We start from the raw sequence: 27,765 nt of genomic DNA on the forward strand, positions 1-27,765 counted from the left end.
CTATCTCTTGTTGTATCATGGATTCTTTTCTTTTCCATAAATCTGATAAGTAAACGACTCCTTGCTCTCCCAAATTATTTATAATATCAGCCTTTACTCTGAAATCATGAACCCATTTTGACCTTATTTTGGTATATGGTGTGAGATATTGGTCTATGCCCAGTTTCTGCCCTACCATTTTCCAATTTTCCCAACAGTTTTTGTGAAATAGTGAATTCTTAGCCCAGAAGCTGGCCTCTTTGGGTTTATCAAAGAGTAGATTGCTATAGTTGCTGACTTCTCCATCTTGTGTACCAATCCTATTCCACTGATCCACAACTCTGTTTCTTAGCCAGTACCAGGTAGTTTTGATGACTGCTGCTCTATAGTACAGTTTAATATCTGGTATGGCTAGGCCACCTTCTCTAGCATTTCTTTTCATCGATACCTTAGATATTCTAGAGCTCCTGTTCTTCCAGATGAATTTTGTTATTATTTTGCCCAGCTCTGTAAAATAATTTTTGGTAGTTCAATTGGTATGACACTGAATAGATAGATTAATTTAGGTAAAATTGCCATTTTTATTATATTAGCTTGACCTAACCATGAGAAACTGATATTATTCCATTTATTTAGATCTGACTTTATTCGCATGGGAAGTGTTTCATAATTATGTTCATATAGGCCCTGGGTTTGTCTTGGCAGATAGACTCCCAAATATTTTATAGTGTCTACAGTAACTTTGGATTTTCTCTTTATATCTCTTGCTGTTGGGCTTTGTTAGTAATGTGTAGGAATGCTGAGGATTTATGTGGGTTTATTTTATATCCTGCAACTTTGCTAAAGTTGTTTATTATTTCAAGTAGTTTTTTACTTGATTTTCTAGGATTCTCTAAGTAAATCATCATATCATCTGCAAAAAGTGATAATTTAGCTTCTTCTTTGCCTATTCTAATTCCTTCAATTGCTTTTTCTTCTCTTATTACTACAGTTAACGTTTCTAGTACCAAATTGAATAGTAGGGGTGATAATGGACATCCTTGTTTCACCCCCGATCTTATTGGAAATGTATCTAGCTTATCCCCATTACAAATAATGCTTTTTGATGGTTTTAGGTAGATGCTATTTATAATTTTAAGGAAGGCTTCATTTATTCCTATGCTTTCTAGTGTTTTTAATAGGAATGGGTGTTGTACTTTGTCAAAGGCTTTTTATGCATCTATTGAGATAATCATATGGTTTGTGCTAGTTTTGTTGTTGATATGGTCAATTATGCTAATAGTTTTCCTAATATTGAACCAGCCTTGCATTCCTGGAATAAATCCTACCTGGTCATAGTGTATTATTCTCGTGATAAGTTGCTGCAATCTTTTCCCTAATATTTTATTTAAAATTTTTGCATCAATATTCATTAGGGAAATTGGTCTATGATTTTCTTTCTCTGTTTCGACTCTGCCTGGTTTGGGTATTAGTACCATATTTGTGTCATAAAAAGAATCTGGTAGGACTCCTTCACCTATTTTCCCAAATAGTCGAAAAAGTATAGGAATTAGTTGTTCTTTAAATGTTTGATAGATTCACATGTAAAAGCATCTGTCCCTGCAGATATTTTCCTAGGGAGTTCATTGATGGCTTGCTCAATTTCTTTTTCTGAGATGGGGTTATGTAGAAATTTTACTTCCTTTTCTGTTAACCTGGGCAATTTATGTTTTTGTAGATATTCATCCATATCTCTAAGGTTGTCAAATTTATGCGCATATAATTGGGCAAAATAATTCCTAATTATTGTTTTGATTTCCTCTTCATTAGAGGTGAACTTACACTTTTCATTTTTGATACTGGTAATTTGAGCTTCTTTCCTTTTTTTAATCAAATTGACCAAAGGTTTATCAATTTTATTGGTTTTTTCATAAAACCAGCTCTTTGTTTTATTTATAAATTCAGTAGTTTTCTTCGTTTCAATTTTATTAATCTCTCCTTTGATTTTCAGTATTTCTAATTTGGTATTTAATTGGGGATTTTCAATTTGTTCTTTTTCTAGCTTTTTCCGCTGTATGCCCAGATCATTGGTCTCCTTTTTCCCTCTTTTATTCATGTAAGCATTTAAAGATATAAAACTTCCCCTAAGAACTGCTTTTGCTGCATCCCATAAGTTTTGGTATGTTGTTTCATTGTTGTCATTCTCTTGAATGAAGTTATTAATTGTTTCTCTGATTTGTTCTTTGGCCCATTCATTCTTTAGAATTAGATTATTTAGTTTCCAATTAATTTTTAGCTTATTTTTCCTTGGTTCTTTATTACAAATAATTCTTATTGCATCACGATCTGAAAAGTATGCTTTGACTGCTTCTGCCTTTCTGCACTGGATTGTGAGGTTTTTATGCCCTAGTACATGGTCAATTTTTGAGTATGTGCCATGTACTGCTGAGAAGAAAGTATATTCCTTTTTATCCACATTCAGTTTATTCCAGAGGTCTATCATATCTGCCTTTTCTAAAATTCTGTTTACCTTCTTAACTTCTTTCTTATTTATTTTGAGGTTATATTTATCAAGTTCAGAAAGGGGGAGGCTGAGGTCTCCCAATATTATAGTTTTGCTGTCTATTTCTTCCTGTAACTCCCTTAACCTCTCCTCTAAGAATTTGCATGCCATACCACTTGGTGCATAAATGTTAAACAATGATATTGCTGCATTGTTTATGGTGCCTTTTAGCAGGATGTAGTGTCCTTCCTTATCTCTTTTAATGAAATCTATCTTTACTTTTGCTTTGTCTGATATTAGGATTGCTACACCTGCTATTTTTAATTTAGCTGAGGTGCAATATATTTTACTCCAGCCTTTTACCTTTACCCTGTGCGTATCCCCCTGTTTCAAATGTGTTTCTTGTAAACAGCATATTGTAGGATTATGGTTTTTAATCCATCCTGCTATCTGCTTCTGTTTTATGGGAGAGTTCATTCCATTCACATTCACAGTTATAATTTCTATCTGTGTCTTTTTCTCCATCCTATTTCCCCCTGTTTATGCTTTTATTTCTCCCTTTCCCCTTCTCCTCCTCCACAAAGTTTTGCTTTTGACCTCCGCCTTCCTCAGTTTACCCTCCCTCTTTATTCCCCTCCCTTATCTTACCGTTTCCCACTTGCTACTTCTCCCCTCCCTTCTGACCACCCCCTCCCTTTTTCCCCCCTTCCCCTCCTACTTCCTGTAGGACAAGTTAGATTTCTATATTTGTCAGGGTATGTTATTCCCTTCTTGAACCAGATCAGATGACAGTAAAGCTCAAATACTGCTCTTCTCCCTGCCTTCTTTCCTTCTACTATAATATGTTTTTGTGCCTCTTCATTTGGTCCAATTTACCCTTTGCTACTACCTCCTTATCTCTTCTCTCATAGCCCTCCCTTTACATCTCTTACTTATGTTTTTTATCCTTATAGCAGTTATTTTATACAAGCATTCACAATCTATGTGTATCCCTTTCAATTGTCATAATAGCTGCACTATTCTCAAGACTGACATACATATGTATATATATAAAACATACATAAGATGATATAATCCTATATAAAGATGCAAATAATTTGCCCTTATTGATTAATAAGGGTTGTGGGGGTTTTCCTCCTGTTTACCTTTTTATGTCTCTTTTGAGTTTTGTATTTGGAAATCAAATTTTCCATTGAGTTCTAGACTTTTCATCAGGAAGGTCTGGAATTCCCTTATTCATTGAATGTCCATCTCCTTGCCTGAAAAATTATGCTTAATTTTGCTGGGTAGTTGATTCTTGGTTGTAGTCCCAGCTCCTTTGCCCTTTGGAATATCATATTCCAGTTTCTCCTATGTTTTAAAGTGGAAGCTGAAAGATCCTGCGTGATCCTGACTGTTGTTAGACGATATTTGAATTGTTTCTTTTTGGCTACTTGCAGTATTTTCTCCTTGACTTTGTAGTTCTGAAATTTGGCTATAATATTTCTTGGAGTTTTCAGCTTGGGATCTCTTTCAGGGGGTGATCGGTGAATTCTTATAATGACTATTGAAAGTCTGGTTCTAGGACCTCTGGGCAGTTGTATTTGATAATTTCTTCGAAGATACTGTCAAGGCTCTTTTTTTCATTGTGGATTTCTGGTAGACCAATAATTCTTAAATTGTCTCTCCTGGATCTATTTTCCAGGTCAGTTGTTTTCCCAATCAGATATTTCACATTTTTTTCTATTTTTTCATTCTTTACATTTTGTTTTACTTCTTCTTGGCGCCTCCTAGATTCATTAGCTTCCACTTGCTCAACTCTAATTTTTAATGAGTTAGTGTTTTCATTTTGCTTTTGAGTCTCCTTTTCCAATTGGTTGATTTTATCTCGCAGGGCATCATTTTCTCTCTTTAGATTCTGAATCTCCGTAGCCATTTCACCAATCTTATTCTTTACGGACTTGATTTCATCAGTGAATTTTTTCCATATTTTCTTTTAGCTCTCTAATTTGGGTTTTAAAATCCTCCTTTAGCTCTTCCACCAATGCTTTTTGGGCTGGAGAGCACTTCACATTACCTTTTGAGGTATCAGATGTATCTATAGTGTCATTGCTGTCCTCTTCCAAATTGGTATTTTGATCATGCCTGTCTCCATAAAAAGAATCAATGGTCCTTGGTTTTTTTGTGTTCTTCTTCATGTTGGTTATCCTTTTCCTGGCTTTACAACAAATTTCTGCCTTTGGGGCTCAGGGCTCTCTGTCCCAGCTTTCTTATTCTGGGGATTGTTAGTCTAGTTGTTGTCTTTGTGAATTATAGCCTGCAGTTTCCTGAGGTGTGGGAGAGGGGTCTGGCTCCCTGATGTTTCTTTCCCTAGGGGTGCTCTCCAGCACTGTTGCTCTTCAGCAATGGTCTCAGCTCTTTATTGTTTGAGCTGGTGTGGGTACTTCCCCTAGGGGAGCAAGATTACATCTGGGATCCTGGTGTTGACCCCTGCTGGCTCTGCCCCTCTGGGATTAATGAACCTCTACTATTTGGCCACTGAAGCCCCACTTCTATCTCCTCTGTTCCAGCATTCTTTTTTTTTCCCCTGAGGAATTCTCTGGGTGGGGGAGGGGAGAGGGATTAGAGCCATTTACCTGGCCATTATGTTTCCCAGAAGTTCAAGAAGCCGTGTTTCATACGTTTGGGCTACAAGCCTCAGGAGTTGATGCTTCACGTGGCATTGCACTGCCTCTCATCGCTTCCACAGACTGCCGTCCTGTGTTGGGAGGCCTGGGGATCTCCGGCCGGTTTCGGGCACCCAGCTTTCTCCCAGCCTGTCTCCCACATGGGTTTCCTGGCCCGGTCACTTCCACTTTGTTGCAGTCTGGAGCAGCTCCACATGCCAAGCACTCTCCAAGCCTACAGATTCGTTCCTTCAGCCTTTCACTCTCCCGGCTTGGAAATTTGCCCCACTCAGACTGCTCGCGGTTTCTAACTCTCTCAAATCTGCTCAAATTCACTTTTTTTAGGGACCTGACAGACCTTGTGAGAGAGCTCTGGTAAGATGCTGTTTTCATGCGGCCATCTTGGCTCCGTCCCTGAATAAGTTTTTTGAATCTCATGAGTTATCCTGAAATAAGGACATTGACATTTGCACTGTTTGTACAAAATTAATTTACAATTCACATTGGTAGAAATGTAAAACAATGTTACTCTTATCCTTAAAAGTTTTGTTTGGGAGAATATAGTTATTTTGGATTAAAATATGTTATTTAAGTTAACATCTAGTGGGTTTTTACTATTGTTCAGTCATTTCAGTTACATCTGACTCTCCATGAGTCCTTTTGAGGTTTTCTTGACAAAGATACTACAGTAGTTTGCCATTTCCTTCTCCAGCTCATTTCACAGATGAGGAGACGGAGACAAATAGGCTTAAGTGACTTGCCCAAGGTCACACAGCTAGTAAGTGTCTGAACCCAGATTTGAACTTAGGTCCTTCTGACTCCAGGTCTGGCACTCTATCCACTTTGCCACCTATCTGCCCTGTAATGGAATAACTATGTGTAATTGAATTAATAAATATTTGAAATATTTGCTAATCTTAATTACTAATACAGTAAATATTGATAGTTATGAACCAAAAGCTCCTTTTCAGGGTCCTCAATAATTTTTAAGAAAATTAAGGGGTTATGAGAACAAAATGTTTAAAGACCATTGCCTTGGCCTGGATCATACTTGCCTTGCTTTGTTCCCTTGGACCACACACAGAAGCAGTGCTGGTGTTGACTTCTGGATCTTGGGTTCACCCCCAACCTCTGGCACCTGCCTAACTTTTTGCCTTGGGACAGTGGATGAAGTTGCCTCAAACGATCTGCTTTCTCCTTTCTCAATTCAGGAACTGCTGTCACTGCAGGGGAAGCTTCCCCTCCTTTACTTTCCTCCCAGATCATTGTCCCTGTCTCCCATAATTGGGATCCCTCTGCAGATGATTAAAATTGGTTATGGTCATACATTATAAAAACATTTTGATTTATTATTTATTTTTCTTAAAGTTCTTTTCTTTTTAAATTTTGATTTCCAAATTTTCTCATTCCCACAGCTATTGAGAAGGCAAGCAATATTATATCAGCTATACATGTGAAATCATGCTAAACACATCTCATAGTTTTCATATTTCTAAAAAAGCTAGAAAAATAAAAAGAGAAAATTATACTCCAATTTGTACCCAGTTCATCAGTTCCCCCTCTCTCTGGAGGTGTGAAGCATTATTTTTTTTATCATGAGTCCATGGAATTATCCTGTACCACTGTATTGATCAGAGAAACCAAGGATTTCACAGCTGATCATCTCTGGGTGTTCTTATTTTTCAAAAAAATAAATAGCAACACAACCAAATAAATGTGCTTAGCAGCTATTTACTTTTAAAAAATTAAATTTCAATGTATAAAGTATCATAGTAAATTTTTATTCAGCTCCTTAAAGTCCTTATCAGGATCATTTGTCCATTCTTTAATATGCAGTTTTCCTTCTGAATGACCATAATTAGTGTGTTCTCAGCTTATGGCTCTGTTTTTTTCACCTGGCATTATTTCATAAGGGTCTTTCTATGATTTTATTATTCCTGACAATCGGTTTAAATTGCATTACATTTTGTACCATCAATAATGTATAGCAAACTAATTATTCCCATATTGCAGGCTTGTTTCAATGTTTTTCTTGCATTTATATGTAATTTCCCTATGAAAATCTTTGAACCGAAATTTTTTTTTTTTGCTTTCATGATATAGTCCAAAAATGGAGGCATTGTGTCAAAAGGTGTCTATTTTTAACCTTTCATTATTCAATGTCAGATTTCTGTTCAAAAAGATTTTAGAACTTTGCGATTCCATCTGCATCGAATGAGTGTACCTATTCCTCCACAAAATGATCAGTGTTGGGTTTTGTTTCTTTTGATTATTTTCACTCAATTTCATGGGTGTTGTATATTTGAAATATCTTTTCGCATCTTTTTTATTTTAGCAAGATTGAGCATTATTTCAATAATTAGATTTGTATCTTTCTTTTGAAAATTTTTCATACCTTTCTATCATTTATCCATTGTTGACCAAATTACCTCTGTGATTTTAAAAACTCAGTTCTCATGTATTTAAATGTCTTCTTCTGTCATAACTACTGTAAATACTTTCTCCATTCATTGTTTCTTTTTTCTTTTAATTCAATGGTTTTTTTTTATTTTATAGATGTTTTTACCTTCATTTAGGTGAGCACATATATTTGGTCCAATTAATTCCTCCAATTTTTGAACTGAAAAATAAATTGTCGCCTCTCCAAAACTGACATTAATTCTCTGTTCCATATTCTTCCTTTTTATTGTTCTGTGTTTAATGTTCAACTCACAGAACATTTTTAACTTCAGTGAATATTATTTTTCAGAAGAGATGTTTCATTTCATTCATAACTTCCTAAGTTCTAAGTATGGTCAGTGGAGTTTCCAGGGATGTGAGACCTGGAAAGTAACTAGATGACCTTGTCCAATTTTATTTTATATATGAGGAATTTGAGTCTAATAAAATGGGGGAAGGCATGGAATTGCCTAAGATCATAATGCCTAAAGGCATTAACGGGTAGATCTGGAACTTCAACTTGAGTTTTCTGAGTCCAAATATAGTTTTCTTTCTGTTACAAAAGTGTGAAATAACTGTATTTGCATTTTGGGCTCTTACCACTTCTTTTTCCTTGTAGATACACCAGATGCATGGGACCAGAAAACCAAACACTTGTGTCAGAATTTCTCCTCCTAGGATTTTCTGAGAAGCCAGAGCAGCAGCTGCCCCTCTTTGGGCTCTTCCTGGGCATATACATGGTCACTGTGGTTGGAAACCTTATCATCATGTTGGCCATTGCCTCTGACTCTCATCTCCACACCCCAATGTACTTCTTCCTTTCTAATCTGTCCTTTGTTGATCTTTGTCTGGTATCCACTACAGTCCCCAAGATGCTGCTCAACATCCTAACACACAGCAAGGTTATCTCCTATGCTGAATGCCTTACCCAAATGTATTTCTTCATGGTTTTTGCTTTCTTGGATAATTTTCTCCTCACTGTGATGGCCTATGACCGTTTTGTGGCCATCTGTTACCCTTTGCACTATGTCACCACGATGAATTCATGGATTTGTGGCCTCTTGGTTCTGATATCATGGACTGTTAGTGTTCTAAACTCCACTGTCCACACTTTACTGGTGAGCTGGCTGTCCTTCTCTGGCAAACGTGAACTTCCTCATTTTTTCTGTGATATTAGTCAGGTTATAAACCTCTCTTGTTCTGATACTCTCATTAATGACATCTTAGTGTATTTTGCAACTGGTCTGCTGAGTGTTCTCCCCTTTACAGGGATCCTTTTCTCTTATGGTCAGATATGTTCCTCCTTATTGAGAATCTCATCTCCTGGGGGAAAATATAAAGCCTTTTCTACCTGTTGGTCTCACCTCACTGCTGTTTCATTATTTTATGGCACTGGACTCGGAGTACATCTGAGTTCCTCAGCTACCCACTCCTCCTGGAAGACCTCAGTGGCCTCAGTGATGTATTCTGTGGTCACCCCCATGTTGAACCCCTTCATCTACAGCTTGAGGAACAAGGATATAAAAGATGCTATGAGGAGAGTTATTAGCAAAATGCCTCCCTCTCATTGATGGAGTCTGGGTCTGGCCCTGGGCCTGGAATGTGGCATTGATATTTAAGGTCAAAGATCTGTGAGGCATAAACTTTGAATCCAAATTCTAAAGGTCAGGATAGTCCAAAAATTATAGTTCAGGGCAATGTTTTCCTAGCTGTATGATCACTTTTACTGTCACTCAGACTGTTCTCCTTCATGATGTTGATTTATGGACTTGCTATGACGTTTCCATCTTGTTTTCAACAATGTACTTTGTTATAACATCTGCGTTTTCTAAATAAGCATTACATGTAGAATTAGTAGGCCTTGGTTTAAATTTCTGGATCATAATCTATGGGCCTTGGGCAAGTCACTTAATGCTTCTGACTCTCAATATTTGCATTTGTATGATATAGATTATGGGAACTCTCCTGTCCTGTCTATGGATCAAATGTAATAATGTATGGAAAAACATACTGTACATTATAAAGTACTATATAATTTAAGAGAAAAAAAGAGGAATAGAGAAGAGACAGCTGGAATCTTGTTGTGCATGGTCCCTCCACCAAATTAGATTCCCTCTTCCCTATGTCCTTAATAAATGGTCTTCATGAGTTATTTTGAGCAAAAACAAATTATTAAGGGGTACCTGATTCTCTTTGTTTTTAGCTAAGCTGGTCCTTGGACAACAGCCATGTTGTCTGTCCACGCACCTATTCTCAAAGCCTCTCCAGGGTGAATAAAACCTAAAAAAGATTGTGTTTTGCTAGCATAGGCCTTAAAAATCTAGAGTAGTCATCTGACATGATGAGGAACTGAAGGATAGTATTTTCGTAAACATAAGAATGACATTTTGCTGGGAGGTAACATTGCCTGTTGGATTAAATAGTGGACTTACTACCAGGAAGATATGGATTCACATCATCTGGGTCATAATCTATGTGCCTTGGCCAAGTCTCTCCATGGATGCTGGCTACAAGAACTGGTAGGATGAATTGCAAAGGATCGAATATCTTGTTTCCAGGGGATATGGAGAACACACGGAAACTTGCAGAGAATTGAATGGTGTACCATGACTCTCTTTCTGCCAAAACAAGATAATTATGATCTATACTCAAAGTGCAGACTGGTCTGACTGATAGCAAAGGAGGAAAAGGGCTTTAAAGACTGCATCTCCACTTTGTTGATATTAGTAATAAGAAAGTGTTCCTCTCAAAATGAAAGGGAGTTTCAGTTTTTAAACAAAGTAAAAAATGCGTGTAAGGAGGTTAAATGTGGGGAAAAGTACCATAAAGGAAAGAAATAAGAACACCTGGAGATCATTAATACATATGTGTATCTTCTGAAAGAAAGGAAGTTGGATTTTCTAAGAGAGCAATACAACTTCTCCCCCAAAATATGGATGTATGGGACTGTCAGATGAAAATTCATTCAGGAAAAGTCAGGAGCCAAAGAGGTAAATCTGTATAATTAGTCACTTCCTGCTAAGAGAATTGTCTGTTACAATCTCCCCCAATAGAGAGAGAGAGAGAGAGAGAGAGAGAGAGAGAGAGAGAGAGAGAGAGAGAGAGAGAGAGTGGGAGAGAGATCTTCTATATCCCTGGGGAATAGATCCAGGACATGAGGGAGAACTTTCCAAGATCTGTAGAAACCATTGATTCTTGTACAGTACTAAAGATTCACTTTGACACAAATCTGTCTGAAAGAATTAGGAAACAGTTGCAAAGAATTAGAAAATTTGAGACAAGAAACCAAGCTTAGGCGATGTTTTCCTTGTTGCAGCTGATTGCAGGAATGAATTGCAGAAGGGAAGTGCAGATATTGGAAATAAGTAGGAGTTTAAAAAGCTGCTATCTGAGAATAGAATTTAAATTTCTGAACCAGGTGAAAAATGTGGAAATGAAGAGCTGTTAGCTATGCACAGCTAACAAGCATTGCATTACTTTGTATATGCTATGTATTTACCTATGTATATGTTGTATCTTCCCTATACAATGTGAGCTCCTGAAGGAAAGACTTCATTTATCAAAGCATCTAGAACAGTGTCTGGTACATAGTAGGATTTTACTAAAAGTGTGTTGAATTCAATTTATTCAAAATGATAAAAATCTATTTTCCTGAAGATTTACCAATCCAATCAAATGACTTTTATAGTGAAAATAAAGGGAAGGGAGAAAACTACCTATTTATGCCCACTAAACTAGATACCATAAAGAGCATCTACAAGATAGGAAGAATAGCAGTGGAAATCACTGAATTTCACAAGAAAAAATTTAAGTTTCAGAGTTGTTGGGAGCTGGAATGTTTGGCTGAGGAAGACAATTAGTCTCTCTCTCTCTCTCTCTCTCTCTCTCTCTCTCTCTCTCTCTATCACTCTCTCTCTCTCTCTCTTTCTCTCTCTCTCTCTTTGTATGTGGGTCTCTGTCTTTCTCTGTGCCTCTATTTTTCTCTGTCTCCAAAGAGGAAAAGACTGTTATCATTTCAGTGCATCAGGAAGACTCTTTAGAAGGGGTTACTTAAGTTGAATTTTTAATGATGGGTGGAAATTCAATAGAGAGAGAGAAAGAGAGAGAGAGAGAGAGAGAGGGAGGGAGGGAGAGAGATCTTCTATATCCCTGGGGAATAGATCCAGGACATGAGGGAGAACTTGCCAAGATCTGTAGAAACCATTGATTCTTATACAGTACTAGAGATTCACTTTGACACAAATCTAACAGCCTGAAAGACTTAGGAAACAGTTACTAAGAATTAGAAAATCTGAGATAAGAAACTAAGCACAGGTGATGTTTGCCTTTTTGCAGCTGATTGCAGGTATGAATTTCAGAAGGGAAGTGCAGATACTGGAAAGAAGTAGAAGTTTAAAGAAGATGCTGTCCAAGAAAAGAATTAGAATTTCTGGACCAGGTGAAAAATGTGGAAATGAATAACTGTTAGCTGTGCTTAGCTAACAAGCATTGCATTACTTTATACAATGCTATGTATTTATGATATGTATTTACCTACATATATGTTGTATCTTCCCTATACAATGTGAGTTCCTGAAGGAAAGATTTTGTTTATCCAAGCATCTAGAACAGTGTCTTGCACATAGTAGGATTTTATTAAAAGCTCGTTGAATTGAATTTATTTGCAATGATAAAAATCTATTTTCCTGGAGATTTACCAATCCAATCAAATGAATTTTAAAGTGAAAATGAAGGCAAGGGAGAAAACTATCTATCCATGTCCACTAATCTAGAAGTTGTAAAGAGCATCTATAAGGTAGGAAGAATAGCAGTGGAAGTCACCAGTTTCAAAAGAAAAAAAATCTAATTTCTTGAATTGCTGGGAGCTGGAATTTTTGCTTGAAGAGGAAAATGAGGTTTTCTCTCTTTGTTTCTGTCTCTGTCTCTATGTCCCTCTGTCTCTCTGTCTCTGTCTCTATCTATCTATCTATCTATCTATCTATCTGTCTGTCTGTCTGTCTGTCTATCTACTGTATTTATTATTTGCTGGGAGCTGGAATGTTTGGCTGACGAAGAAAATTAGGTTCTCTGTCTCTATCTCTGTCCCACCCCTTCTCTCTATCTGTGTGTATCTCTGTCTCTGTCTTTTTGGCTTTCTCTCTCTCTGTCACTATCTCTATCTCTGTCTCTTTCTCTATGTATGTATCTATCTTTCTATCTATGTATCTATGCATCTCTCTCTCTCTCTCTCTCTCTCTCTCTCTCTCTCTCTCTCTCTCTCTTTCTTCCTCCCTCCCGCCTTCTTTCCTGTCCCATCTTCTTTGGAATAGTGGAACTCTCTCCCTGGTCCTTCCCACTCCATGGGAGTGATTTTCCCCTCAGTCACGGAGCTGCATTCTTCTTTGATAAAGGGAAAGAATGAAGATCTTTGAAACCTGCACTGAAAGAATAATAGAAAGGAAGATTTATCCAAACAAGGTCAGCTGCCTCAGAGGGGGCTTAGAGAAAAAATTTCTCCTATGACAAATCCTCCTTCCTTCCAGAAGTCCACTACTTAGTTCATTCAGTCCAGGTTGACATTCACTTGCTCTCCTCTGCTTTGGTAGAGGCTAAGAATATGCTTTCAGTAAAAATCTCTTTGGTTTGTCTCAAGCCTTCAGCCAAAGAAATTCCTGGAGACTTAGAAAGAGAGCCTCTCTCTTTCTATCCTCTATGTCCCAGGACAATCCTAATCCCACTCAGCTACTTTTCATCAACCCCATGGACATATGTACACAAAATGAACAGTATCTTAAATAAACCATTTTCCTAAGAAAGTAAGCAGACAGTTTTTCATATTAATTTTATTTAAATTCTTAGAATACTTTATCTTCCCCAATTACATTAAAATAATTTAACATTCCTCCAATTTCTTTCTTCTTCTATTGCTATAGATAGTATTTCTAGTAAAATATTGAGTACTAGTGGTGATCGTGGGCATCCTTGCTTCACCCCTCTTCTTCTTGGGAAGGCTTCTATCTTATCCCCATTACAGATAATGTATGCTGATGCTTTTAGATAGATGCTTCTTATCATTTTAAGAAAAGCTCCATTTATTACTATGTTCTTTTGTGTTTTTAATAGTCATAGGTGCTGTATATTTTCAAAGACTTTTTCTGTATCTATTGACCTAATCACATAATTTCTGTTAGCTTTCTTACTGAGGTGGTCAATTATGCTGATAAATTTTCCTAATATTGAACCAGCCCTGCAAACCTGTTATTAATTCCACCTAGTCATCGTGTATGACCCTTGTGGTTTTTGCTGTAATCTCTTTCCTGGCATTTCATTTAAAATCCTGGCACGGGGGGACGGGGTCAAGATGGCCGCATGAAAACAGCATCTTACCAGAGCTCTCTCACAACTTCTGTCAGATTCCTATAAAAAAGTGAAATTGAGCAGATTTGAGAGAGTTAGAAACTGTGAGCAGTCTGAGTGGGGCAAATTTCCAAGCCAGGAGAGTCTGAAAGGCTGAAGGAACGAATCTGTGGGCTTGGAGAGTGCTCGGCATGCGGAGCTGCTCCAGAAGGCACCAAAGTGGAAGCGGCCGGCCGGGAAACCCACGTGGGAGACAGGCTGGGAGAAAGCTGGGCGCCCGAAACCAGCGGAGATCCCCAGGCCTCCCAAACAGGACAGCAGTCTGTGGAAGCGACGAGAGGCAGTGCAACGCCACTGACCGTGAGATACCAACTCTTGAGGCTTGTAGCCCAAACGTACGAAACATGGCTTCTTGAACTCCCGGGAGACATAATGACCAGGTAAACAGCTCTAATCCCTCCCCTCCCCACCCAGAGAATTCCTCGGTGGGGGGGAAGACAAAAAACGCTGGAATAGAGGAGACAGAAGTGAGGCTTCAGTGGCCGAGTAGTGGGAGTACCTGAGTCCCAGAGGGGCAGAGCCAGCAGGGCTCAACACCAGGAACCCGGAAGGACTCTTGCTTACCCAGGGGACGTGCCAGACACCCAGCTCAAACAACAAAGAGCTGAGACCATTGCTGAAGAGCAATAGTGCTGGAGAACAACCCCAGTGGAATACAAGATTTCGGGCAGTCAGGCCCCCTCCCCCACAGCTCAGGAAACTGAAAGCTATAATTCACAAAGCCAACAACTAGACTTACAATCCCCAGAATAAGAAAGCTGGGACAGAGAACCCTGAGCCCCAAAAGCAGAAACTTATTGAAAAGCCAGGAAAAGGCTAACCAACATGAAGAACACAAAAAAACCAAGGACCATTGATTCTTTTTATGGAGACAGGCAAGATCAAAATACCAATTTGGAAGAGGATAACAATGACACTATTCCCACATCTGATACCTCAAAAGGTAGTGTGAACTGGTCTCAAGCCCAAAAAGCATTACTGGAAGACCTAAAGGAGGATTTTAAAAACCAAATTAGGGAGGTAAAAGAAAAAATGGAAAAAAAATGGAAAAAATGGAAAAAAAATCCACTGATGAAATCAAGTCCCTAAAGAATAAGATTGGTGAAATGGCTACAGAGAGTCAGAATCTACATAGAGAAAATGACACCCTGAGAGGTAAAATCAACCAATTGGAAAAGGAGACTCAAAAGCAAAATGAAGACAGTAACTCATTAAAAATTAGAGTTGAGCAAGTGGAAGTTAATGATTCTATGAGGCAACAAGAAGTAGTAAAACAAAATGTAAAGAACGAAAAAATACAAAAAAATGTGAAATATCTGATTGGGAAAACAACTGACCTGGAAAACAGATCCAGGAGAGACAATTTAAGAGTTATTGGTCTACCGGAAATCCACGATGAAAAAAAGAGCCTTGACAGTATCTTCGAAGAAATTATCAAAGACAACTGCCCAGAGGTCCTAGAACCAGAGGGCAAAATAATCATTGAAAGAATTCACTGATCACCCCCTGAAAGAGATCCCAAACTGAAAACTCCAAGAAATATTATAGCCAAATTTCATAATTACAAAGTCAAGGAGAAAGTACTGCAAGTAGCCAAAAAGAAACAATTCAAATATCATGTAACAACAGTCAGGATCATGCAGGATCTTTCAGCTTCCACTTTAAAAGACAGGAGAAACTGGAATATGATATTCCAAAGGGCAAAGGAGCTGGGACGACAACCAAGGATCAACTACCCAGCAAAATTAAGCATAATTTTTCAGGGAAGGAGATGGACATTCAACAAAATAAGGGAATTCCAGACCTTCCTGATGAAAAGTCTAGAACTCAATGGAAACTTTGATTTCCAAATACAAAACTCAAGAGAGACATAAAAAGGTAAACGGGGGAAAACCCCCCACAAACCTTATTAATCAATAATGGCAAATTATTTGCATCTTTATATAGAATTACATCATCTTATGCATGTTTTATATGTATACATATACATATATATATATCAATCTTGAGAATAGTACAGCTATTATGACAATTGAAAGGAATACACATAGACTGTAAATGTCTGTATAAAATAACTGCTATAAGAATAAAAAACATAAGTAAGGGAGGAAAAGGGAGGGCTATGAGAGAAGAGGAGGTAGTAGAAAAGGGTAAGTTACACCAAATGAAAAGGCACAAAAACACATTTTAGTAGAGGGAAAGAAGGAAGGGAGAAGAGCAGTATTTGAGCTTTACTGTCATCTGATCTGGTTCAAGAAGGTAATAACGTACCCTGATAAGTATAGAAATCTAACTTGTCCTACAGGAAGTAGGAGGGGAAAGGGGGAAATAAGGGAGGGGAGTGGTCAGAAGGGAGGGGAGGAGTAGCAAGTGGGAAACGGTAAGACAAGGGAGGGGAATAAAGAGGGATGGTAAACTGAGGAAGGCGGCAGTCAAAAGCAAAACTTCGTTGAGGAGTGGAAGGGGAAAGAGAGAAATAAAAGCATAAACAGGGGGAAATAGGATGGAGAAAAAGACACGGATAGAAATCATAACTGTGAATGTGAATGGGATGAACTCGCCCATAAAATGGAAGCAGATAACAGGATGGATTAAAAGGCATAATCCTACAATATGCTGTTTACAAGAAACACATTTGAAACAGGGGGATACACACAGGGTAAAGGTAAAAGGCTGGAGTAAAATATATCGCGCCTCAGCTAAAGTAAAAAAAGCAGGTGTAGCAATCCTAACATCAGACAAAGCAAAAGTAAAGATAGATTTAATTAAAAGAGATAAGCAAGGACACTACATCCTGCTAAAAGGCACCATAAACAATGAAGCAATATCATTGTTTAATATTAATGCACCAAGTGGTATGGCATACAAATTCTTAGAGGAGAGGTTAAGGGAGTTACAGGAAGAAATAGACAGCAAAACTATAATATTGGGAGACCTCAACCTCCCCCTTTTTGAACTTGATAAATCTAACCTCAAAATAAATAAGAAAGAAGTTAAGGAAGTGAACAGAATTTTAGAAAAGGCAGATATGATAGACCTCTGGAGAAAACTAAATGGGGATAAAAAGGAATATACTTTCTTCTCAGCGGTACATGGCACATACTTGAAAATTGACCATGTACTAGAGCATAAAAACCTCAAAATCCAGTGCAGAAAGGCAGAAGTAGTCAAAGCATACTTTTCAGATCATGATGTAATAAAAATTATTTGTAACAAAGAACCATGGAAAAATAAGCTAAAAATTAATTGGAAACTAAATAATCTAATTCTAAAGAATGAGTGGGCCAAAGAACAAATCAAAGAAACAATTAATAACTTCATTCAAGAGAATGACAATAATGAGACAACATACCAAAACTTATGGGATGCAGCAAAAGCAGTTCTTAGGGGAAGTTTTATATCTCTAAATGCTTACATGAATAAAATAGGGAAAAGGGAGATCAATGATTTGGGCATATAGCTGAAAAAGCTAGAAAAGAGCAAATTGAAAATCCCCAATTAAATACCAAATTAGAAACACTGAAAATCAAAGGAGAGATTAATAAAATAGAAACCCAGAAAAGTAAATAAATTTATAAATAAAACAAAGAGCTGATTTTATGAAAAAACCAATAAAATTGATAAGCAATTGGTCAATTTGATTAAAAAAAGAAAGACGAAAATCAAATTACCTGTATCAAAAATGAAAAGGGTGAGTTCACCTCTAATGAAGAGGAAATTAAAACAATAATTAGGAATTATTTTGCCAGTTGTATGCCCATAAATTTAACAACCTTAGAGATATGGATGAATATCTACAAAAACATAAATTGCCCAGGTTAACAGAAATGGAAGTAAAATTTCTAAATAACCCCATCTCAGAAAAAGAAATTGAGCAAGCCATCAATGAACTCCCTAGGAAAATATCTTCAGGGCCAGATGGTTTTACATGTGAATTCTATCAAACATTTAAACAACAATTAATTCCTATACTTTGTAGACTATTTGGGAAAATAGGTGAAGAAGGAGTCCTACCAGATTCTTTTTATGACGCAAATATGGTACTAATACCCAAACCAGGTAGAGTCAAAATAGAGAAAGAAAATTATAGACCAATTTCCCTAATGAATACTGATGCAAAAATTTTAAATGATATGTTAGCAAAAAGATTGCAGCAACTTATCATGAGAATAAGACACTATGACCAGGTAGGATTTATTCCAGGAATGCAAGGCTGGTTCAATATTAGGAAAACTATTAGCATAATTGACCATATCAACAACAAAACTAGTAGAAACCATATGATCATCTCAATAGATGCAGAAAAAGCCTTAGACAAAATACAACACCTATTCCTATTAAAAACCCTAGAAAGCACGGGAATAAATGGAGCCTTCCTTAAAATTTTAAATAGCATCTACCTAAACATATCAAAAAGCATTATTTGTAATGGGGATAAGCTAGATGCATTCCTAATAAGATCACGGGTGAAACAAAGATGTCCATTATCACCCCTACTATTCAATTTGGTACTAGAAATGTTAGTTGTAGAAATAAGAGAAGAAAAAGAAATTGAAGGAATTAGAACAGGCAAAAAGAAGATAAACTATCACTATTTGTGGATGATATGATGATTTACTTAGAGAATTCTAGAGACTCAAGTAAAAAACTACTTGAAATAATAAACAACTTCAGCAAAGTTGCAGGATATAAAATAAACCCACATAAATCCTCAGCATTCCTATACATTACTAACAAAGCCCAACAGCAAGAGATAGAAATAGAAATTCCATTCAAAGTTACTGTAGACACTATAAAATATTTGGGAGTTTATCTGCCAAGACAAACCCAGGGCCTATATGAACATAATTATGAAACACTTCCCACGCGAATAAAGTCAGATCTAAATAAATGGAATAATATCAGTTTCTCATGGTTAGGCCAAGCTAATATAATAAAAATGACAATTTTACCTAAATTAATCTATCAATTCGGTGCCATACCAATTGAACTACCAAAAAATTATTTTACAGAGCTGGATAAAATAATAACAAAATTCATCTGGAAGAACAAGAGGTCTAGAATATCTAGGGTATTAATGAAAAGAAATGCTAGAGAAGGTGGCATAGCCATACCAGATATAAAACTGTACTATAGAGCAGCAGTCATCAAAACTACCTGGTACTGGCTAAGAAACAGAGGTGTGGATCAGTGGAATAGGATAGGTACACAAGACGGAGAAGTCAACGACTATAGCAATCTCCTCTTTGTTAAACCCAAAGAGGCCAGCTTCTGGGCTAAGCATTCACTGTTTCACAAAAACTGCTGGGAAAATTGGAAAATGGTAGGGCAGAAACTGGACATAGACTAATATCTTACACCATACACCAAAATAAAGTCAAAATGGGTTCATGATTTAGGAGTAAAGGCTGATACTATAAGCAATTTGGGAGAGCAAGGAATAGTTTACCTATCAGATTTATGGAACAGAAAAGAATTCATGACCCAACAAGAGATAGAGAGCATTACAAAATGCAAAATGGATAATTTTGATTATGTTAAATTGAAATGTTTTTGTACAAAAAAGCCAATGCAACGAAGATTAGGAGGGAGGCAGAAAATTGGGAGAGAAATCTTTACAACTAGTGTCACTGATAAAGGCCTCATTTCCAACATATACAGGGTAACTGAACCAAATATATAGGAATACAAGTCATTCCCCAATTGAGAAATGGTCCAAGGATATTAATAGACAGTTTTCAGAGGAAGAAATTAAAGATATCTATAGGCATATGAAAAAATGCTCGAAATCACTTCTGATTAGAGAAATACAAATTAAAACAACTCTTAGATACCATCTCTCTCCTGTCAGATTGGCTAAAATAACAAAACAGGAAAATGATAAATGCTGGAGAGGATGTGGGAAAATTGGAACATTGTTACATTGCCGGTGGAGTTGTGAACTGATCCAGCCATTTTGGAGAGCAATTTGGAATATAGCCCAAAGGGCTATAAAAATGTTCATACCCTTTGACCCAGCAGTACCACTTCTAGGGTTGTATCCCAAAGAAATCACACAAGCGGGAAAAGGACCCATATGTACAAAAATATTTATAGCGGCTCTTTTTGTGGTAGCTAAGAATTGGAAATCAAAGAGATGCCCATCAATTGGGGAATGGCTGAACAAGCTGTGGTGTATGAAGGTAATGGAATACTATTGTGCCATAAGAAATGGGGATGATATGGACTTCATAACAACTTGGAAAAACCTACATGATGTAATGCTGAGTGAGCGGAGCAGAGCCCGGAGAACATTATACAGAACCACAGATATATGGATTCTGTGAGGACTAACCCTGACAGACTTTGCTCTTCTCAGCAACACAATGTACCGAGACAGCTCCAAAGGACTTGCGATGGAGAGTGCTATCTACATCCAGAGAAAGAACTATGAAGTATGGGTGCAGATCGAGGCACACTTCATGCTCACCTTTTTCTCCCCGCCCCCCCTTTTTTTCTCTCTTTTGTATTTGTTTTTGGGTTGTGGTTTTTTTTTTTTGGTTCTGTTTCTTCTTTCTTATGATTCATTCCATTGGTCATGGTTCTTCTCCACAACTTGACTAGTGTGTAAATTAATTCAATGCGAAGTTATACGTGGAAGTGATATGGGATTCCATGCCGTCTTGGGGAGGGAGGGGAGGAGAGAGGGAAGAAAATCTGGAACTCAAAATTATGTAGAACCGAGTACTACAAACTAAAAATAAAAATAAAAAATAAAATAAAAATTAAATAAAATCCTGGCATCAGTATTCATTAAAGAACTTGATCTATAATTTTTGTTCTCTGTTTTCAGTCTTCCTGGTTTAGGCCCCAGCACCATATTTGTGTTGTAAAAGAAATTTTGTTGGACTCCTTATTTGCCTATTTTTCCAAATTAATCACATAGTATTGAGATTAATTGTTCTTTAAATGTTTGATGGAATTCACTTGTGAATCTATGTAGCCCTGGTGATTTTTTTCTTAGGGGGTTCATTGATGGATTGTTCAATTTCATTTTCTAAAATGGGATTATTTAAGTATTCTATTTCCCTTTTTGCCTATCTGTGCAATTTGTATTTTTATAAATATGCATTCATTTCAGTTATGTGGGCAGATTTGTTGGTGTATAATTGGGCAAAATAGCTCCTAATTATTGCCTTAATTTTCTCTTCATTGGTAGTGAATTCATCTCCTTTTATTTTTTATACTAGCAATTTGGGTTTTTTTTTCCCTTTCCTTTTTCAAAATCGAATTAACTAATGAATTATCTATTTTATTGGGTTTTTTCATAAAACCAGCTTCAAGTTTTATTTATTAATTTAGTAGTTTTCTTACTTTCACTTTTATTAATCTATCCTTTGTTTTTCATAATTTCCAACTAGATGTTTAATTGGGGATTTGTAATTTGTTCTTTTCATAGTTTTTTTTAATTGTATGCCCAATTCATTGACCTGCTCTCCCTCTACTTCATTGATGTAAGCACTTAGAGATATAAATTTTCCTTTAAGTACTACTTTGGGGGCATCCTATAAATTTTCATATGTTGTCTCATTGCTGTCTTTCACTTTAATGAAATTATTGTTCCTATCACTTGTTTTTGATGCACTTACTATTTAGAATTAGATTATGTAGTTTCCAATTGATTTTCAGTCTATCTTTCCTCAGCCCTGTATAGAATGCAATTTTTTTATTGCATTATGATCTGAAAAGGATGCATTTAATATTTCTGCTTTTCTGTATTTCATTGTGAGGTTTTTAATGCCCTTATACATGGCTAATTTTGTGGCACTGCCATATATCACTGAGAAAAGATACAGTCCTTTCTATTCCCATTAAATTTTCTTCAGAGGTCTATCATAGCTAACTTTTCTAAAACTCTATTCACTTCCTTAATGTCCTTTTATTAGATTTATCTAATTCCAAGAGGGAATTGAGGTCCCCATTAGGATAGTTTTACTGTCCATTTCTTCCTGTAACTCATTTAACTTCTTTAAAAATTTGGATATTATATCATTTGGTGCATATATGTTTAGTATTGATATTACTTCATTGTCTATTCAGAAAGGTAGAGTTTCTTCCATTATTTCTTCCCATTAGATCTATTTTTGATTTTTCTTTGTCCAAGATCATAATTTTTACTCCAGCTTTTTTTTTACTTCAGGGGAATCATAGTATATTATGCTCCAGCTCCTTACATTTGCTCTGTATGTCTCTGTGCTTCAACTGACTGTCTAATAAACAGCATATTGTAGGATTCTAGTTTTTAATCCATTCTGTTCATTTCTATTTTATAGGTTCTTCCCATTCACATTCAGGGTTATAATAACTGTGTATTTCCCCATATCCTATTCTTTCTCCCCCCCCCTCTCTCTCTCTTTCTGTCTCTCTGTTTTTCACACATACACACTCACACTCACACACACAGCTCTTTCACACTGTCTCTCCTCCCAAGTGTTTTACTTCTGATCGTTGCTCATCACCTGCCCTTATTTTCAACTCTACTATAACACTTCTTTTGTTCCTCTTTTATGTGAGATAATTTGTCCCATTCTGTCTATCACTTCTCTCTTTTCCTGGTACAATCTTTTTCACCCTTAATTTGTTGAGAGTTTTTTTTGGATATCATCCCATTATAATTAACTCGTACTCAAACCATCTGTCTATTTGCACCCCTTCTAATTGTCCTAATAATGATAAAATAATTAAAGGTTATTACTATCATCTTCCTTTGTAGAAAAACAAACCATTTAGCATATTTTTAATTCCTTATATTTTATCTTTCTTGGTTATCTTTTTATGCTTCTCCTGAGTCGTGTATTTGAAGATCGAATTTTCTGTTTAGCTCTTGTCTTTTCACCAGGAGTTCTTGAATTTCCTTTATTTCATTAAATACCTATATTTTCCCCTGAAACACTACACTCATTTTCAGAGAAAGGTGATTCTTGATTGTAATCCTAGCTTCTTTGTCTTCTGGAATATCATACTCCAAGCCCCCTGGACACTCAAGACACAAACCCAGAAAAATAAAATAACTCCCAAAACATATACAAGCAAAGCCTCAAAGAAAAAAAATACATCTTGGGCATACCGACCACAAGAATTATTGGAAGATATGAAGAAGAGTGTTAAAAGGTGTTAAAATATTTCATAAATGAAATGAAGTTGCAGAGAAAAAATTGGAAAAAATGAGAGCTATGGAAGAAAGAATTAGGAAGGGAATTGATAGCTTGATACAAGAAGTACAAAACCCTGTCCAAGAAACAAACTCGCTGAACATTACAATGGACCAACTAGAACCTAATAACTCTGTGAGATAAAAAAATAATTGAAGAAAGAGTATTTTTCAGAAGGTTGAAAATAGAAGTAAATGCAAGGTATCTCATAGCAAAAACAAATGCTCTGGAAGCAATGAGGAGAAAAAATTAAGACTCACTCGACTTAAGGCAGCTAAGTGGTCCAGTGAGTACAGCACTGATCCTGGAGTCAGGAGGACCTGAGTTCAAATCTGGCCTCAGACACTTGACACACTTACTAGCTGTGTGACCTTGGGCAAGTCACTTAACCCCAATTGCCCTGCCTTCCCTCCTCCAAAAAAAAAAGAAAAAAAAGACTTGTTGGACTGCTTGAATACCATGACCATATTACAGTCACCTCAAGATATTTTGCATCCATTACGTAGGTCAATGAAGCAACTGGGGTCAATAGAACTTTACAACATTATAACAGGGATAACACAAAATAAGCACATAAAATAAGCACCCCATCATTCCCCCCTCAAATGAATGGATCCCAAAATCTTGGGGTAAAGGGGAAAAGTCTCTTGTCTCTTCTTCCAGAGCTGCTTCCTGCTGAAACTGGAGGTAGAGCTGTCCCTACCCCAAGAGGTCCCATTTGAGAGGTCGGTTTTTCAGCTGGCATCTGGAACTTGGTCAACACCAGGTCCAAGGGTGACACATCACAGTCCTGGACAGATGGTGATATCCAGTTTAAATGATCAGGCATCTGCAGGTGGAAAACCTGCAGGAAACAAATCTACCAAACAAGTTTAACAGACAAAAAGACAAAAAGAAACAAGGAGACAATAACCACAAGTAGGTCAGTTGTGCTTCTGGAGTGCATGAACCAGCTAAAATTGCACTAATTCCCATCCTCCTTACTTCTGTGTATTTCTTTAATCTGAGCTAGAGCTTGGCCAATTTTGTCTTCTCCCTGTGTGTTGGTAAGCAAAATGGGCTCCTTAGGACTTAGTTCAACAAGTGCCCTTGAATAGTTTGGCTTTTGTTCCCTTTGAGTAATACATGGAGCCTTACTAGGTGCTAAGCCCCAGGCCCAAACCCCTATTAGGTGTAAAACCTTAGTGGGGGTGGATTGGCAAGTAAGGTGGTGCCCAAGGTGGGGCTAACTCCAGGGAGGGCCTAGTTTACATGTCTGGGAGAGCAGAGGCTCTTAGACCATGTGGGTTTAAGTTGCCTCTTTGTGACGATTCAAGGTCAGGTGGGTGAGTCCCATGTGCGCTGAAAAAGATATAAAAAAAGGGATTGGCCTTTTCTTCTTTGGAGCTCCTCCTTACAGCAGTAGTGGTGCGTGACTCTGGGCTAGCCCTCGTTCTGAGCTCCCGGGCTGAATCTAGATGTTGATAACTATGAATCTGTATTGGGTCTGTCTGTTGATGTTTATAATTTGCTTGTATTTTGCTCTGAAGTTCAGGGTGCTGGCCTTCTCCCCTGAACTAAGTGACTGATATTTGTATGCTGAATTAAAGTGAGCTTGTAAACCCCTTCACCTTGCTTTCCTTAGTTAATCAGATCAAAAGAACCTGTGCTGTTGGCAGCTTTCTGGGTGCTGGCTGTGGGTGGATCTTACACTCCCACAGAAACTGCTAGCCGGATTGTTGAAACACCCTGAAGGTGTGACAAACTAGGATACAATGATTCAGGAGGATCTGTAGGGGTGGTTCCTACTTCTCTATTCAGTCTAATATTAAATACCTTTTCTTGGTACATCTTATATAGCTCATTAGTTGGAATATCAACTTTTCTTCCAAAATCCACCTCTGCTCTAAATAGAGCAGTAAACAATTCTTTTCTTCTTAACTATTCTGACATTGACTCTGCTAGCTATTTATTCTTCTCTCTAGAGGAAATTTATCTTCTCCCCAGTCCTCTAAGTCACTTAACTGTGAAATCTTACATAGCACCTCTGAAAGAGTGTGCCCTATCTCCTCAGTTAGTAGAATCGGAATTAGATGCTGATAAGCATGAGGAGCCATCTTCACTATTATATTTCTTTTTTAATATTTACTTATTTATTTAATATTTTTAGTTTTCAGCATTGATTTTCACAAGAGTTTGAATTACAAATTTTCTCCCCATTTCTACCCTCCCCCCCACTCCAAGAAGCTGTGTATTCTGATTGTCCCATTCCCCATCAGCCCTCCCTTCTGTCACTCCACTCCCCCCGCATCCCTTTTTGCCTTACTTTCTTGTAGGACAAGACAGATTTCTATGTCCCATTGCCTGTTTATCTTATTTCCTAGTTGCATGCAAAAACTTTTTTGAACATCTGCTTTTAAAACTTTGGGTTCCAAATTCTCTCCCCTCTTCCCTCCCCACCCACCCTCCCTAAGAAAGAAAGCAATTCAACATAGACCACATGTGTATCGTTATGTAGAACCCTTCCACAATACTCACGTTGTGAAAGACTAACTATATTTTGCTCCTTCCTATCCTATCCCCCTTTGTTCAATTTTCTCCCTTGACTCTGTCCCTTTTTGAAAGTGTTTGCTTTTGATTACCTCCTCCCCATACCTGTCCTCCCCTCTATCATCCCCCCTTTATATCTCCTTCCTCCTTTCCTGTGGAGTAAGATACAGAATTGAGTGTGTATGTTATTTCCTCCTCAGGTCAAATCCAATGAGAGCAAGATTCACTCATTCCCCCTCACCTGCCCCCTCTTCCCTTCCTACAGAACTGCTTTTTCTTGCCACTTTTATGCAAAATAATTTACCCCATTCTATCTCTCCCTTTCTCCCACTCTCAATATATTCCTCTCTCATCCCTTAATTTGATTCTATTTTTAGATATCATTCCTTCATATTCAACTCATCTTGTGCCCTCTGTATACATAATATATATACATATATATAGATATATATTATATATATTTATATATACGTGTGTATGTATGTATGTATGTATGTACGTATGTATGTATGTATATTCCCTTCAGCTACCTTAATACTGAGGTCTCATGAACTACACACATCATCTTTCCACGTAGAAATGTAAACAAATTAGTTCAGCTTTAGTAAGTCCCTTATGATTTCTCTTTCTTGTTCACTTTTTCATGCCACTCTTGATTCTTTTGTTTGAAAGTCAAATTTCTATTCAGCTCTGGTCTTTTCACTGAGAAAGCTTGAAAGTCCTATATTTTATTGAAAATCGTTATTTTGCCTTGGAGCATGATACTCAGTTTTGCTGGGTAGGTGATTCTTGGTTTTAATCCTAGCTCCATTGACTTCCATAATATCATATTCCAAGCCCTTTGATCCCTTAATGTAGAAGCTGCTAGATCTTGTGTTATCTGGATTGTGTTTCCATAATACTGAAATTGTTTCTTTCTGGCTGCTTGCAGTATTTTCTCCTTGACCTGGCAACTCTGGAATTTGGTGACAATGTTCCTAGGAGTCTTCTTTTTGGAATCTTTTTCAGGAGGCAATCGGTGGATTCTTTCAATTTCTATTTTCCCCTCTGACTCTAGAATATCAGGGCAGTTCTCCTTGATAATTTCTTGAAAGATGATATCTAGGCTCTTTTTTTGATCATGGCTTTCAGGTAGTCCAATAATTTTTAACTTATCTCTCCTGGATCTATTTTCCAGGTCAGTGGCTATTCCAATGAGATATTTCACATTGTCTTCTGTTTTTTCATTCCTTTGGTTCTGTTTTATAATATCTTGATTTTTCATAAAGTCACTAGCTTCCACTTGCTCCAATCTAATTTTTAAGGTAGTATTTTCTTCAGTGGTCTTTTGGACCTCCTTTTCCATTTGGCTAGTTCTGCCTTTCAAAGCATTCTTCTCTTCATTGGCTTTTTGGAGCTCTTTTGCCATTTGAGTTAGTCTATTTTTAAGGTGTTTTATTTTGTTCAGTATTTTTTGGGTCTCCTTTAGCAAGTCATTGACTTGTTTTTCATGCTTTTCCTGCATCACTCTCATTTCTCTTCCCAGTTTTTCCTCTACTTCTCTCACTTGCTATTCCAAATCCTTTTTGAGCTCTTCCATGGCCTGAGGCCAGTTCATGTCTTTCTTGCAGGCTTTTTATGTAGGCTCTTTGACTTTGTTGACTTCTTCTGGCTGTATGTTTTGGTCTTCTTTGTCACCAAAGAAAGATTCCAAAGTCTGAGACTGAATCTGAGTCCGTTTTCACTGCCTGGCCATGTTCCCAGCCAACTACTTGACCCTTGAGTTTTTCATCAGGGTATGCCTGCTTGTATACGAAAGAGTACTTTCTCCCAAGCTTGAGGGACTGCGGTGTTGTTTTCAGAGATTTTTCTACACAGCAAGCTCTGCCACACCAGTGCTCCTCCTCCCCCAAGAACCACCAACCCAGACCATGACTCAGATCTAGCCAGGCTATGCACTCCTGCTTGGATCTGCCACTTAATTCCTCCCACCAGGTGGGCCTGGGGCCAGAAGTAACTGCACCTGTAGTTCTGTAGCTGCACCATCTCCACTGCCCCCAGCTTGGTGGCCGAACTTCGAACTCCTTTCACTCTGTCCCCACAGTTTTTTCCCCACTAACCTTCT

At 37.3% G+C, this 27,765-nt stretch overlaps 1 protein-coding gene across 1 annotated transcript in view; it reads left to right on the plus strand.

Moving 5' to 3' along the window:
- Positions 1–8,177: 8,177 nt before the first annotated feature.
- LOC118834038 (olfactory receptor 7A10-like) overlaps positions 8,178–27,765 on the plus strand; it is a 33,675-nt gene continuing 14,087 nt past the window's right edge. Inside the window, exon 1 of the mRNA XM_036741475.1 lies at positions 8,178–8,674. Coding sequence (XP_036597370.1) covers positions 8,178–8,674 — 497 coding nt within the window. The remainder of the gene's footprint in view (positions 8,675–27,765) is intronic.

This window comes from Trichosurus vulpecula, chromosome 1 (assembly GCF_011100635.1).
Source record: "Trichosurus vulpecula isolate mTriVul1 chromosome 1, mTriVul1.pri, whole genome shotgun sequence".
NCBI classification, from domain to species: Eukaryota; Metazoa; Chordata; class Mammalia; order Diprotodontia; family Phalangeridae; genus Trichosurus; species Trichosurus vulpecula.